The sequence below is a fragment of the Morchella importuna genome (assembly GCF_003444635.1).
Source record: "Morchella importuna strain M04M26 chromosome Unknown Morimp01GS012, whole genome shotgun sequence".
NCBI lineage: Eukaryota > Fungi > Ascomycota > Pezizomycetes > Pezizales > Morchellaceae > Morchella > Morchella importuna.
The window spans coordinates 427,837-443,783 of record NW_025763409.1 but is presented as its reverse complement, the minus strand read 5'-3'; the positions used below and the strand labels follow the sequence as shown (position 1 = coordinate 443,783).

Below are 15,947 nucleotides of genomic sequence, written 5' to 3'. Positions count from 1 at the left end.
CTCGTTTGTTTCGATGGAGAAGAGTTTCTTTTTGTAATAAGACTACTTAAAAGATTGCTTGCTCTTTTATCTTTATTTTTCTTTCTTTACTTCCTCTTTTTCCCGAGCAGTATTTGCAATTTTTCAAGATGTCTGCCACATTTATTCTGCGTGCCTCCCCCAAAGTATCTGATCCTAACCAGAGGAGCACTATCAACCTGAGGTAACCGCCAGCTGCACAGCTCTGCCCGTACCCCTCATGGAGAGAAAGTGGGTTCTTTTTTACGTCGCCCTGCTCCATGGCATTCATTCTATCCTGATCTCCCGGGAAGTAACCTATTTCTTGAATAAAAGGTCTCTTGGATGTGTAGTCGCCGTCATCTAATATAGCGTCACAAGCATGTTAACGTAAGTTGGTATTTCCATTTCTGTCCCTTCATAGACGATTCGAGAAATCGAGTGGTAGTGAGACATGGTCTTTTTCCCGAAGAAAAATGATGAAAATTGATTGAGCTGACCTAACGTTATGGCTATGCAGTCAGATTTTATTCAAGACCTCTAGGCCACACTGGTTACTCACTTTCGCAATTTCCCTACCCACTCCTTGATATCAGACCGTACCAACGAGAACACCCATCGCACAGAAGAACATGCCTTTTGTTTATATAAAGAGAGGGACTCGATAGCAAGTAGAAAAGCAGTAAGGACTACCATCGTCAATGAAGAGATCACCGGATATCAATGAATCGAATCCAGTGTATAGAGTTTTATGTCGTGTGAGTACTCCAATCTCAATATCTGTATCCCGTTTTTTTGTGAAGATGAGCAGAGATGATGAAGCAGGCAGCCGCACGGCTACTCCTCTACCAATAAGTAGATAAGGAGAATCTAGTTCGTTTCAATTCAGAGATAACAACCCATGTCCAATACTTTCTAATGGACACTATAGTGAGAACTCAATGAGACAGAGGCTCCGAGCGAGATATAGCCATTACGATGGCTTTTGTGCAGTGTAACAGAGTGTACAAGGCGAATGAGTAATAGGTCCCTGTGGCCACTTGTCTCTGGTGAGTGAGAGATGGTCCTTGAAAACAAAAGCCCGCCAAAACTGATGACAGCAGTGAATATTAGGAAGCCATAATATATTTGAGCGAGAAAGAACGCAGAATGCTATAGATATTAACGTGGACTAACCAAAAAGCGTAGGTAATGCCACTCTGGCAATTGGCTGCCAATTTATTCGCTAAATACGTCGAAGAAGAGGCTACAGAGCAGTGTATAAGAAGGGTCCTGACTATGAGTTAGAGTAAGTATTGCACTTCTTCGTTAAGAGATGATGGGATTATACAATTGTATCCTTACCAGCTAACCATTACCCAAATTTAGAGCTATGTGGGCCAGGCAAAAGATGACCTTGGGTCATGAATTCCTAATTAAGCGCACATGTCGATGTCTGAACAGTCAGCACGGGGTTCATGCATATAGGCACAAGCAAGGAGCAAAGGAGAAGTACAGACAAGGTCGGACGGAGGTGAGCCGAACCTGAATTTATGGATACACCGATCTACTCCCTGCAGCAGAACGTATTGTCCTTGAGTCTGTTTCTTCCCCGGTTATGATGTAGATCTCTACTTAAATTTAACATGTAGTGATTGAGATGGTACCAAAGATGAATTATTGATGGAAACCTTTCGCTATAGAGCGGAGGTGGTTAGATTGAAACAAAAGCACGAAGCCATTACTCGTGTTGGCATCAGACAAATCCGCTCCAGGAGAGCGTCGTGTACGTTGTGCCACGGGCCGGGATATCCAGTATGCGCTTAAAACAAGACCGCGACTATTCCTAATGGACGGATAGACATACATGTAGGTGTACGGGACAGCTACGGTGTGTGCGTGGCAGGTTGATCTTTCAGGATTCTGCATGGAAAAGGTGGAGGAAAACACATTTACTGATTAAAAGAAATAGATCCTCTTCATATACCTATCACTCTCGCTCATCCCTTCGTCCCCATTCACCTCAGCACCTTCGTCGAAAACCTTAGATACATTTTTCCGTCAAAATGGGGATAAAACCCACCCGGATACATCAGAAGATGTCAACAGGCTACTCGCTAGCCATAAATTTTCACGGCCTGGGTATACTCAGCGTGGGAGATCCCGCATCTATTGTTGTTGAATCAGACCACTTTCTTCCTACCCAACTCGACGCCAATAGGAAATCTTTCACTCCACACTTTCACCCGCTCCCACAACCTCATCAAAACAAACCTTTAATCCCACCAAAGCATCACTCCATCTCATCAAAACCATTTTCATCCCTCTAGAACCCCTATAATCTTCCGTGACTGAAAAGATGGGTATCACTACCAAACTTTCCAAAGTCCGACCCAACTCTACTCTGAATACCGGTTTCAGCAAGTGCCTCTCCTGTGGTAGCAAAGCCAAAGGCAAGGAAAAGCTGAAAAAGACCGAAGAACACGACTTCACCCACACCTACAGTAAACCTCCCCCACTCAACACCCGCGCTGTCATCGTCAACTCAGGAGTCACCGCTCTAGTTTCCAAGACCCCTTCGGGAGTAATCCACTCTGCAGGAGGGGCCAGCCATAAGAGCAAATTAACCGATCCCACAGAAGAGTCCATCAACTTCCGTATGAATTCCTTTTTTTTTTTTTTTTTTTTTTTTTAATTTTCTTTTCACGCGATTATTGCGTGGGGTTTTGGCTAACGCAAGGTGGTGTGACAGGCCTAAATTCTGCATTGACTACGGTCACAGAAATAACTGAGCCAGAGTCAGACTCCGAAGTTGAACGCTCTGCAAACGCACGCATCCCAACTCTCGGGTCTCTACCAATTATCGACGAAAATAGCATAAGCATCATCCTACCAGACACGCGACGTCACTCTGCAATCCCCGATTTCCGTAATCATAGTCCTGAGGCGAACTATCACGAAGAGCACTCTACACAAGTCTACAGTCGCCGTTATTCACTACCAACTTTACCCACTTATCACCTTCCCCTTCGTGCGCAACCCTCGTTCGCATCAAGCTTTGAGGGCTTTGACGCTTTTTTTACCCCCGACCATAAACGCGCTACAAGAGAAAACGAAAGTAGCGAGGTAGGAGAAGAAGAAATCAAGAAGGGAGACAAAGACGAAAGTATGAGCTATCGTCATCACTCTTACAACTCTCACCTTGACCCCAACGCTAGCCTGACAAGGAGGTCTGAGATCACAATGGCCGGGCGGACTCGTCCAGGCCTCACAACGGTTGGCGGGAACTCAGTTAGAGCTGGCCGGTCTATAGCCGCTCCGTCTGTTACTGCTCCATCCATGGTTTCTCCTTCAATTTCTGCCCCGTCTACATCCATGGGTGCGTCCCAGTCAAGGGTTCTGAAAACCTTGGCAAACCTTCCCGATCAAGGTATGGATAGCGTTCGCACCAATACCACAACGACAGGGATTACTATAAACAGTAACAAGGTTGACCTTAACAAACCCTTGCCGATGCCTCCATCCCTGCCATGGCGAAGACGTCTTTCCTCCGTCCTCAATCCCCAGAAGAGCAGGGCAAACCTCAATACAGGTGTCTCTCAGAGTCTTCTCGACGTTAGACAATCGGCCGGACGTTCGGTTGAGAGTTTGAAGGAGTCTGTTGGGGGTGGCGGTAGTGCCGGGGCGTTGGGTACATGGAAGTCATTGAATTGGGCCCGCGCTCCAGCGGCCAGTGTGGTCTCGGATCGCCCACCAATTCTCCCGGTCTTAGATTCAACTGAGTTCGGTGATTTGTTGCTTGCTGCTGCTACTGTTGCTAGTTCTCGTCCATCAACTCCGACGGGTAATGGGGCGCGAAATAAAAATCTTGCTACTCCATCGGTAGCTGTCGAGCTCCCGGTTACCCCGAGCAGTGGCCAACGCCTTATCCGTTCACCAGCCTGCAAAAATCTTCACATTATCTCATCCCACGAGTGCTCTGCAATTAGCCTTATTTCGAAGGGGAAAGGCCCTACAAAAGCTCATATTCGAACTCTAAGCTGGGTATCAAGTATTCATTCTGGCGGCGAGCATGTAGAGGATGCGAAGACGACACCGGAGAGCAAGGTTGGTACTACGCCTTCTAATACCACCCGTGACGACGCTCCTGATATTACCATTAGCGGAGTTGAGTTTGAGGGCTCTATCCATCCAACTGAGAAGGAAGGTTCTGTCGGTAACCTCTCAGAAAAAAAGAGTGTACGCCAGGAAGGGTTTCAGGGAAACTACAAAGAGTTCTTGGATGAGTCTGTCGATCGCTATGGTCGCAGCGGCAGAGGAGGAAGGATGAATAGAGAGCTGTCGGTCACTGACAGCATGTCATACATCGTTGGAGATCGAACTAGTAGGATCGATCCGAGGGGGGAGCGCATGCTCGAGATTTGGGGGGATGTCAAGGCGGGGGAGAGCACTGTTATCGTTTAGGTGGAATAAAAAGAGGGGGTCTTTCGATTTTCTTTTTAAGGAAGTGAGGAATTGTGATATATGGAAGGTTCCGTTTATCTGTTTCATATCTGATAGATTTGGGGGGTGTTTTCTCTTTCTTTCTGACATTGGCCTATAGAGCTATGCGTGATACTACATCTCGTTTGGGGAGTACATACTGCATGTCTGAGTTTCTTTATCTTTTATTCAAACACATATGCGTTTCTAATTACTAAACCTCCTGTCTAATTACCTCCTGTCAATTAATCAATAATCATTCTTATGAGTATGTATCAAATTAATTATCAAGTACATGTAGTATCTAGCAAGAAGAGTAGTAATTTGTGTATTTTTCGGTGGGTCGGGGGGTTTCGGCGTGACAGAATGAGGTGCACTAACTCCGAAGCTTCATTGTACACCAAAACGCACAACGTAGCAAGCAGGGACAGCATCTTCAACGCAAGGAGATAAAAGCTTCTATCTCTATATCCAGTTACTTTAATTCTAGTCTCAATCGCGTCTCCATATCTCAACCGCGGACCAGTTACTGCATTCCGATAAATACCAACTGCATGTGGTGATGGGCATGATATTAAAGACTTCATAAGTCTTGCCTCGTCTCCTCTCGTCAGACTCAAGGTCGTATTGTGTTACCAGAGATTTCGGCAGTCTTGGGACTTACTCGAGACCACTGGTTTCGTGCCTAACACCCGTCAACCTCAATAAAACCTCGTCATCGACGAAAAATTGTCGCCCAACAGCGCATCAAACCATGACTACGCGGTTATCCCAAGCCCACAGAATTCGGGCATACAAGAGTTGGGAGCCAGAGATGAGAGGGGGGGAGGGATGATACGATCAACGCCTTCCTCTGATACTTCATGTCGTTCCGTCACGGTAGTTGGTTTTGTGGTAGATAGGTAAGGATATGGAGAATACCTCTCAGGGTGCGTATGAGATCTTATGCAGTGGTTCGCTGTCAGTATAAGGAAACACGGCGGGTCAACAGAGGAGGGGGCAGTCATCTGCCTAGGGTGTTCTTCTCCGTAGTTGTCTATCGGATCGTCATGTTTTGATTTCTTTTTTTCTTTTTTTCTTCTTTTTTTTTCATGATTTAAAAAAAGAAAAGAAAAGAAAAACCACCGCCACTACCAGAAAGCTACCGGGTTGGGCTTGGGAACGAAACTACAGGACATTGCAACCCCCATGTAATGGTAGTCCCAAATTGCACATAGAATGAGGAGGGACAGGAGCATTGAATACAAATATGAAATGGGTATAACATGCATAAATGTATCTCCCTCTACGCTACATACTGCAGCAGAGATGGACGTATGCGTACGCCTACGTCCATACCCTAAGCCCTCTCCCTCTCCTTCTCTCAATTCTTAGCCCATCTTAGCGGCGGCCAAAAGAGATTCCTTTATAAGGCTTCGTCTCCCCTCACCTCCCTTTCTTTCTTCTTCAGCACACCTAACCACCCTGCCTAGCCTTGCTAGTTGAGGGCTCCCATCTCTCCTTCGGGAGGGGTGGGGCTTCATTTCTCCTTCGGGAGGAGTGTGGCCTCATCCCGCCTTCAGGAGGTGTGGGGGTTCTCCTCTAGTCGGTGCCAAAAAAAGGTCTTGAAATAGGCGTGTGCTCTTGAAATAAAAGCCGGTTTACCGGGACTTTTTTTCAGAAGTGCTTGCACTTTCTTTTTTTCATTGTCTTCCTGGCTGCTGCGAGGAAATGATGAAAAAAATAATTTGGGTTTCTTTGGGGTTCTTTTTTGGCTTTTGGTTTTTTTTTTTGATTTTTGATTTTTGGCATTTTGGCATTTTGGCATTTCGGGATTTTTGGGATTTTAGGAGTTTGGCTTTTTGGGATTTCTTCGGCTTTTCTTTTTTTGTCTTCCCCCCTCGGCTTTTTGGATTTTTTTTTTGGATTTTTGGGTTTTGGGTTTTTTTTTCTTCTTTGAATTTTGGGATTTTTGCTTCCTCTCGTTTTGTTCTTCAATTTTTTGTTGTCTGCCTGGCTGCGAGGCGATGGTGAAAAAAAGAAGAGAAAGAAAACATTTGGGTTCTTTTTGGTTTTTCTAGCCTTTTGGCTTTTGGGGATACTGAGATGCGGGGGTTTCGGTTTCTTGTTGTTTGTTCTCTTATGTGTTTACCGGGGGTTCTTTGACTCATCTTCATTCGAGTTGCATCGCTCTTTAGTTCCTGTTGGCTCTTTTCTTGATCCTCGTTGGCTTTCTCTTGTTCGTGTTGGCTCTCTCAATTTTGGAGCTCGAGCTTGCTCGGATTGTGGGAGTAGAGGCTGCTTGACCTTTCGAGTCCTGGAGCTCTCATGATTTTACGTAAATTTACCTCTCACCTAATAAGTCGGTATGGAATATATTCATCAGAGTGATTGATTAAGCGTTTTTACGTAGATAGATAGCCCAGCCATAACGTTCAATCTCCAATCATTAGTGATAATTTACCAGGCTCGAGCAACTTAAATATGGGCTCGAGTTGGCCTAAGAGCTAGACGTGGAGCTCAATTTTCCAGCCCGCTTGGTTTGTGCCCATCACAGGGGGGGGGGGGGGGTGATACCAGAGTGATTTTTGGAAAAATGGTTACTTCTGAATACCCTTTCCCACTCTTCTTTAGTTTCACGGAAGGCTCTATCTGAAGTGTACTTGCTAACAATCTCACCCTATTTTTACTTCGAGACCCCGGGATATCGCGGGTAGATGCAGGTCTTTACAAATCAGAGAAGGCCGGCCTCGAAAAGTGAGCAGTAGATAGTAAAGATATCTTGGGGAAGTGTACATTCTTAACCATACACGGAAGCTGGCCCATATTATCAGCTAGCTAGTTCAAGTAACACGTAGACGGCTGTCAAACATTTTCTCATATTATGTATGTAGTTCTTACCTGCTTTCTACACCCGAACTCATGAGCTCCTCAAGTATTAGATCAATCCCATGATAATTCGGAGATATATGCCACGTGAATGGAGTCTTGAGCTGCTGTATCTCTGGGTGGCTTTCTGGGGGAAGACACGGCGGTGAGGTTGAGTATATTTAGTCTGTTCCAGTCTCGATCTGCAAAGTACCAACCGCGTTCTGGCTACACACAGCACTCCGAGTTCGCGGAACGTTGCACCTCACATGGAAGAGTATAGTGGGGAAGCAGCCGAGGGGAGCGGCATCCTAAGCTATTGGAGCTGGTATAGTCCTGGGATTCGCAAATATCAGCGGTAAAAAGCGAACGGATTTTGAATGGCTCTCCAGGTGATCGGGCTGTAGCGGGGTAAATAGCAAGTTCTGAGGCATGGAATAGGTGTCAGCGCTAATTCAGAATTGAAAGCCTACATATAGTGCTTAAATGAGGAAAACTAAAACAGATAGACTGGCATGGGGAGGAATAATGCATGTACCTACGCCTAGAGAGGATAAAGAGAATAAGGTCATGCCGTAATAAAACGACATTTGATGTAGTTAGCGTGATTGTGCCGTCCTGACTATTTTGAAGCTCTTTCATTGAGTTGTCATTGAAATTCTCTGTCTTTTTTTTTTCTTTCGAGGGAGAGAGAGATATGTTGTCGAGTGTGGTTGTCGTCCATGGCGCTAGTCCCAATGAAACTTGGCGCGAGTGACACGCTATGAGCCAAGGCGCAGGCAGAGAAGGGCGAGATGCAAGCAGGCCGGCAACAGAAAATATTTTATTTTCGTCTTGTCTGAGCTTCTCCTGAGTCCCATTACTTCGTTACCAATGGGTAAAGTATTTACATTTAGTCACATGTAGTACTCTTCAATATTTCAATATTTTTATTTGCGGGACGGTGGAGAAAAAGGCTGCAGGTTGATGTCTGTGTCTTGATATTGCTCCCCTCTTTGCTCTGATTCCGGGTTTGCATTGCTGTATGTAGAAGGAAGGGGAGTATGAGGCTCTTCATATCCCCACGAAGCCTCCCCATCCTCTCCTTATACCTCATAGGCCCTCCACCGACACAGGACTTACTGTCCACCGCGTACCTCATCATCCAACTAGTAGAATGTGTACAGGAGATAGCATAGGATATAGTTAGTAGAGCTCCCGCTGCCTATTTTGATGCTATGCGTTCCGGTAATGCGAGCATAATATGTATGTGTATGCACCAGTGGTATCTCGTATCAATTCAGGCGAGGAAGATAGCCGGCAGGATCGGTGCTGGCGTGGTTATTGATTTGTTTTGTTCGTTTCGCGGGGTAGCGGGGCCAATGGTCCAGGCGCGTATGATTCTTTCTTTTGCCAGAGTACCCTCTTCGTTTGCGCCTCTCCTCTGCGCTAGATAGGAAAAAGAGAAAAGGAGGAAGGAGATCACAAAGCTACACCACTTAATTCCGGGCTAGTGTGGTCCATGAGGCTACCCGAGGCGAATAGAGAAAAGTGCCTCGAGGTATCTCTATCTCGTGTAGTCCATGCCTTTGCTTGCCCGTCCAAAACAGGTGATGCCTCGAGGTATTCGAACTAGCTCGAGGCAGATAATTGCTATATTTGAATTCGTCAATGTCATATTTATTGCAATACTGGTATAAAAATGTAGGGAATACTTCCAATGTCCCTATCGGAAACATCAAACCCCCTAAACCATATGCCACTGATACATGATTACCTAAACCTTGGGCAGCTCGAGGTGAGTAAGAGAGTTTGCATCGAGTATTCTCGTCTCATTGACCCCATTCCTTGAACTTCCTCGAGGCGAGGCCTCGAGCGTCAATGCCTCGTGGGGCACACTACACTTCCCTCCGACGACGACATAAACTCATCCGCAAAGATCATGCACCTTTTATTTTCTGGGGAGAAAACTCGTATGTCCAGTGTCAATGACCCACCGAGTAGCGCGCCCTCACAGAGTAACTGAGCTATCCCTAAAACAAAGATTAGCAGAGCACATGGATAAGAAGACCATCACCCACGCCCTCAACGAAGGTTGTACGCTGTTTTTATTGCTTTACCGGCCTTCTATGTTGAAAATAGTATCCAAGTCCTAATTATTCAAGCTGGTCCTGGCAGTTCATTCAACCACTATCATGATATCCAATTGTCCGTGCTTTCAGTGCCCAAGTTCGGCTTCTACACTTCCGCACGCATCGGGCGATGACAGTAAGTCACCACCGCTGCCCCCCCCAACTCCTGCCAGCACACCTCGTCAGCGCCAGAATCGCCGACCAACCCAAATATGCTCGGATGCGCATGCGCACGCGCTGCGGGACGAGGTCGAGGTGAGGTGAGGTGAGGTGAGTCGTAGATATTCTTTTTCCCCAGCCATCTCGTCGGTTTCACTTGGTTTATTTGCCGAGTTATAGAGAGAGGAAAGAGGGAGTAATATTGGAGAGTGATTTAGGATTTGTGATTTTGTTGTCTTGGAGAGAAAGTTGTGTTATAGGGTGGTGGCCACGGATGATTCAGCGGGTAACAACATCGAGAATGCATCATGGGTTATCACTCGCGCCAAGAACAAGCCCACCCACATTGAGAACCTACTCCATACCAACATAAGTGAGCATGAGAACATGAATATTCTCCAGTGAGCGTTCCTACTGTCGTCTAAGCCGAAATTACGATCGAGAAAAGGTGACATTAGGCACGCACGTATAAAAAGGGATACCAAAGCAGACCCAGATATATCTCCCCTTAGACCTTCAGAGCTAGAGATGGGGGCTCTATATCTTCCTTACTCGTTATCATCAGTAACCAACTCAACCACCACTTCTACCCTCCATCCTCCGCCACCCACTCCCGAGGACGACAACTTCTATCTTACCCAATAACAGCCAGAAGCATTCGACCCCATAGAAGGGCAGAACGCCGCTACTATAGCGCATTCATATACAATGACCAGAAGCGATAAACCACCCATCTTCGCCTCCGCATCTTCTGTACGCCCACAAACCTATCCAGTATTGCGCGGAACCATGATTTTCGACTCGCCCTATCCTCCTATGCCACAGCGTGGAGACTCGGGCGCTCAGATGCCGCCGCCCGTCCATGCTGGCCAGCAGTATTCCCAATCGCGGTATGTGTACCTCTTCTTATCGTGCCGGCGGTCGTGAACTCATTCTGACAATGTGGGGCGACAGAACTCATGATAGGAGGGCCATGCCTCGCAGAGCTACTACTGGAGTAGTTCCTCCCCAGCCCCCTTCTTCACGACGAAATGCGAGCGGGCCCTTTGCTAGTGGCCGATATGAATGGAACAGAAGCTTAATGTTTTATGGCCAGCCGATAGATACTGCAGCTGCTCAAGCGAGTGCTGATGCCGAATTTGACGACTCGTCCGATGACGATCCTATCTCCGCTACAATTCTGGATAATGCCAGCGTTCCTATGTTCGTACCGTCGAGAGTGTCATCGCGGACACACACAGCGTCTGGCAGCAACCAATCCTTGTTCGAATATCCGTCTATATCCTCGTACACACCTCACCCAAGGCATCCGTCTTCTCCGAAGTATCAAGTTTATGGCAGCTCAGTCCCAGTACCTTCATCCCCTCGACACCTATTGGCAGGACCTTCATCACCACGCTATCAATTTACAGAGCCCTCATCTCACGAACACCCATGGCCAACGCTATCATCCTCTCCAAGTCCAGTGGAACTCCCGTCCCCTCAAAATTCATTCGTAGAGCAGGAGTCCCCGTGGAACGCACCTCAAAAAACCTCATCACCCCAGGATCCATTAATGAGGCGCTCATCTCACAGGCACCCATCACCGGAACCATCATCTCCTAGACATCAATATCATAAGCTCACATCTCCCAGCGCTTCCTTTGCGAGAAACTCCTCTCCTGAAAATTCCGCTACTACTTCCTCTAGCAGCTTACAGTTGCGGAAAGGGCTACAAGAATCCCCCTCCCGAGTCCCCCGCGAGTTCCCACAGGCCGCAACCGCCTTTGCCGCCGCCATCCAAGAAGCAGAACATCGTCTCCATAACAGTAGTTTGGAGGAGTCGAAGGAGAACACTGACCCTGACGGGGTGGCGCACTTCAAGAACTTGGAAGGCATGTTTGATGAAATAAAAAAGCTGAGCATATGTGCCGAGGACACTGGTAAAGGAACGATTTCCCGCTGGACATTTAATTCAAAGTTAGCTCGTCAGCGCCCCTCTATCCTCAAAGACCTTCCTTCCTCGGTCGCTCCAGAGAAGGGCAAAGGGAAGGGCAAAGACACTTCTCCTACCCTTGGTACGTTTGCAAGGTCGAGAAAGGTCTCAATGTCCGCCGAGAAGCCCAAGACAAGGTCAAGAAAGGGCTCAGTGTCCGCCGAGCAGCCTAAGAAGAGGAATGTAAGTGGCCTGTGGAAGAGAGGCAGCGATTCTTCTACAAAACCGGCTTTCACGAAACCCGCTGAGAACAGATTCTCCCTCGATGAGGAGGTGAATAGACCCAATATGGGAGACTTTGCCATGGTAGATTTCGTATGGTCATTGAAGTCGAGCTGCCCAGTCACGAAGAATATAACGCAGTATGGTGAGTGGGAAAGGATGGTCGGGGAGGATGGCAGGAGCGATGAATTTTCGCTTCTAAATCCACCCCAATAGATTCCTCGTCTTGTAAAGATTTAGAGGGGGAAGTTGGCTGTGTATCTATTAGTGAGGCTGTGGAGAATCCCTGTCAAATATGGGTCGACAATATAACTCGAGAGAGCTTACAGGGTTATTATCTCCCGTATTCTTTATCCTGTGTCTGGCCTTTTCTTCCTGTACGTAGTAAGCACTCAAACCAATCAGAATCTTTGAGGCAGCTATAAAGCGATCAGTTGATTCTTTTCGCCATATTCTTCAGGAACCTTAGATTTTTCGAAGCTGAGCCGTGTTTCCGGAGGTGTAAGTCTTATGAGACTGTGGACTGCTCAGATATCGAACATTTATGTAGAAAATATAGTCTTGAACTGTAGAGATAAAAAAATCTGAGATACCAAGAATAGCCAATTCGAGGGTGGGGGGAGGTGGTCTCGGAACCGGGAATTACCCTATACTCAACCTACCGGTACCGTCCTCCTTGCATTATTTATGTAGTCAGACCAGCATGCAACATGGCAACACGATTCGATACATAAATATCTTACATTCCCTCCGGACTACATTCGTCCTCCAAAAATTAACGGAACAGAAACCAAATGTCTAATTATCACGACCCGTTTGCCCTCTCCTCTCATCAGCGTATCGGGGGCTCTGGGCCATGCAGATAATAGCAATAGTCGCTGTGAAGGGCTTTGGAAGAGCTAGTTAGTCCAGCAGGCGAATAATGGTTTATTCAGCTTGGGATATCTATCTCTGCGCCTCTCTTCACGTGCGCGTTAGGCATGCTTCCTCTTTAGATAATTCTATCAACGAAACTAAAGACCTAAATCTAGTACTTGGATGGTAGAGTCAGTTTTAGGTCTGTTTTTATTTTTATTTTTTGTCCTCCTACAACTCAAGTCACTGGCCATGGAAACATTTACTTTATATGACTGCTTCTACAAGACAACAGTCGTGACTAACGCCTATCATTATAGATAGAACAGCCTTTCCACCCAGTTTATAAGAAAATAACGCCAGAGATATAATATAACCAAGGATATAAAAGTCTATTCAAAACCACAAACTGCAGAGTACATCAACTAGGAAACATCTTATCCAATAATATCATCCAAAATCTAAAGGTCCGACGAAAAACCGTCCTATATACCGAACAAAGTAATTAGCATTCCCACATGGCTCTCGAAATTTATCAGAACTAGACCTACCATTCATTCCAAGCGCTCTCCCACTAACCTCACGTCCTTATGGGTGCAGTATCCAGTACGCCGTGAGCGCCAATGCCGCAATTCTATCTTCAACACTCTCATCCTCCAGAACCTTGATCAGAAACCCCCGCATCTTCATATCCTTTTCTGTCGCCCTCCTCTCCAACGCCACCAACAGGGTAACCGCCATCGATATTGAATACCGCATCAGGTACTGCGCACTTGCTGCCAGGAATTCATGGTGCTGACGTGTGATACCTCTACAGTGTCTTGGTAGCTGGGGAGACTCTCGAAGGTAGAAAGGGCAGAGATCCGTATGGTATCGGGAGCTCATCTTCCGGAAGAGTTTCTGGGAGCGCAGGAGGTAATCAGTTGAAGTTTCAAGAGAATTTCGGAGCTCACGGGGGTTCAAGGTCGTAGGAGTGGGACGTCTGTTTGGGTTGTTAAGCTCGGTATTGATATATCCGAGCATAGGCCTAGGAAGAGCTTGGGAGTTTGATATGGACATATGCTGAGGAATAAACTTGTAAGAGATTGAAGAGCTTATGTACAACTCGAGCGATGGGCCGATATTTAATTAATTTGAGAGATGAAATAACTGGGTATAAGAAATATCGGCTAAGAGGTGGGAAGTATGTAATCTGTGGACGCACAAGTGTTACGCAGGGTCATGAATATATATGCTGTACCTAAGACACTTTTTAAAATACTATTCATACTAGGTATCACGTTCCATATGGTAGTTTTGTAGTATATAGAATATAACATCATCGTTTATGAACTGTTTTACAAAGCCCCATAGTATTCATTTTTGATATAAGCTTCGGGATTTGGATACTAATTTTCGGAACACCACGAGCAATGTGGTACTAAGCTTTCTACTTTACTCAGCTTCCTTTTAAATTTATATTCAATGGTTACAGGAGCAAACAGAATTCCAGAATTCTTTTCCAACGGGCTCTAGTTCTGAAACCCTCCTATAGTGTTTGTCGTTACTTAATACCACCCGAGAAAGCTAACACTAAAATTCAAATACACTCTTGCTATTGTGTTTTATATCACGGCAGAAAATGTGATCAAAAATCCCCCGCGTGTTAATTTAAGTTGGTGTTTTTTGAAAGGTACACGGTATAATGCTACACAAAATGATGCAGAAAGCCTCAGCTGTACACGATACAAGAGGTTACAAGACAAAAATTGCGAGTGTACGTATTTCTTCTTATCAACAATTCTTCCCAATCAATGCATTTATAATAGTAGCAAACCGATGAAATTCTAGCTTTGCGAATGATATTACTTTAAAAACTTAATTAGCTGAGGTTTTGACCAGCGAGCAAGGCAATTTACTTTAGAATATTCTCTTCGCGAACGTAAAGGTTGAGATTCAACCACCTCTTTTGTGGGTAAATCCACGCAAATCTCCACCTCAAGTTTTGAAATTTCCCATCTACACCACAATTCTACGTTAGCAACTTTGAATGAGATTGAAGAACAAAGACTAAGCATGGGATACTCACAACAATCACCATGAGATACCTGAAATGTAAATCCTTATTTTGCAGGGGACTCTTTGTGCATCATAGCTCTATAGCTCTTATTCAACTCGTCTTGCCAACGCTCACTCTTCGTCTTGTTCTCCTTCCCCATAATCATGTTTCCCGACCTTACAACTGCCTTTTTGGTCGATTTGGCAGCATCATACAACTTCTTGTCGATGCGGGCAAAGAAGTAGATTGCATCTTGCTTGCGAGTATCATTTCTGAGGTTATGGTCATTAAGATTGACCATAGATCTATTGCGGAGGATCCCGAGGTTTCTGACGCCATCTTTGGACTTCTTACAGCCGTTATGGATTACGGTGGTGGCTTTGGTGATAAAAGACTGAATGTAGTCATTGACATTCTTGGGTCTGTAGATACAATGTCAGCCAGTATTCATAGCATGCATCTATCAATGTCATCACATACGGTTCAGGAGTAAACTCGCTAGCCACCTCCTGGCCTTCATCCAACCAAGCCTGAAGATCACTTCTTCCCTCATCTGTTTTCAGATGTTCTCTGATCAGTCTCTCCAGATTGGCCGGCCTAGTTGGGCTAGTAGTATCTTCGACCGTCAAGTGGGGCAGCGAAACGGAAGAGATATTGGTGGAACGAGACTGGGATCTAGAGAAGTATTCATTTGTATCACAATGAGACGGAGGGTTGGATTCTCCGTTCGTCTCGAAGGATGGACGTAGAGAGGTTGAGGGGCCAGAGTATGCACTGGATGCATAGTTTGGCTGATAACAGTAAGGTGTTCTCGTATAGGCCATTAGGATAGCAACAGCGAGTCAAGATCGTCTGCCTCCTGTGGTTTTAAGTGTTCTTTTCAGGGTACTGAATGGGGGAAGGTCAAACACCTCAGATCGTAATAGACGCTGATCTATTACAGGTAACAAATGCAAGATCCTTAAAGAAAGTTGTGGGGTTGAAGTGAAGAATAAGTGTGTGTGAAGTAATATTAACAGGGGATACAGCAGATTTCCCTGAGATAACGGGTTCCTAGCAGAATAGATGACGGTGGAGTCGGTTGCGAGAGGTACTGACGGAAGTGTATGTAAGAGAGATCACCCAAACGTTTTAGTGCCCCCCTATCGCCTCTCAGGACTTGCTCCACTCCCCAAATCAGGCCGTTAACGTCGTATCTAATCTTGATCCGTCGTCATCACAGCAACGATTCGTGCAAGTTTAATCTTTATCAATCTTGCTACCAATTTATTTTACACCCCCT

The 15,947-nt window shown here is 45.8% G+C and overlaps 4 protein-coding genes across 4 annotated transcripts; 2 read left to right on the top strand and 2 right to left on the bottom strand.

Moving 5' to 3' along the window:
* Nucleotides 1-2,335: 2,335 nt before the first annotated feature.
* Nucleotides 2,336-4,440, top strand: LAJ45_04789 (uncharacterized protein; the record flags this gene model as incomplete). The annotated part of the gene is made up of 2 exons (XM_046114365.1): nt 2,336-2,633; nt 2,729-4,440. The coding sequence occupies 2 exons, from the start codon at nt 2,336-2,338 to the stop codon at nt 4,438-4,440; spliced, it is 2,010 nt and encodes a 669-aa protein (XP_045972391.1).
* Nucleotides 4,441-10,283: 5,843 nt separating this feature from the next.
* Nucleotides 10,284-11,988, top strand: LAJ45_04788 (uncharacterized protein; the record flags this gene model as incomplete). Its single annotated transcript, XM_046114364.1, has 2 exons — nt 10,284-10,465; nt 10,530-11,988. 2 exons carry the CDS (start codon nt 10,284-10,286, stop codon nt 11,986-11,988), a joined length of 1,641 nt encoding a protein of 546 aa, XP_045972390.1.
* A 1,227-nt stretch (nt 11,989-13,215) lies between these two features.
* Nucleotides 13,216-13,686, bottom strand: LAJ45_04787 (uncharacterized protein; the record flags this gene model as incomplete). The annotated part of the gene is made up of 1 exon (XM_046114363.1): nt 13,216-13,686. The coding sequence occupies one exon, from the start codon at nt 13,684-13,686 to the stop codon at nt 13,216-13,218; it is 471 nt and encodes a 156-aa protein (XP_045972389.1).
* Nucleotides 13,687-14,729: 1,043 nt separating this feature from the next.
* Nucleotides 14,730-15,489, bottom strand: LAJ45_04786 (uncharacterized protein; the record flags this gene model as incomplete). Its single annotated transcript, XM_046114362.1, has 2 exons — nt 14,730-15,087; nt 15,146-15,489. The coding sequence occupies 2 exons, from the start codon at nt 15,487-15,489 to the stop codon at nt 14,730-14,732; spliced, it is 702 nt and encodes a 233-aa protein (XP_045972388.1).
* Nucleotides 15,490-15,947: the final 458 nt, after the last annotated feature.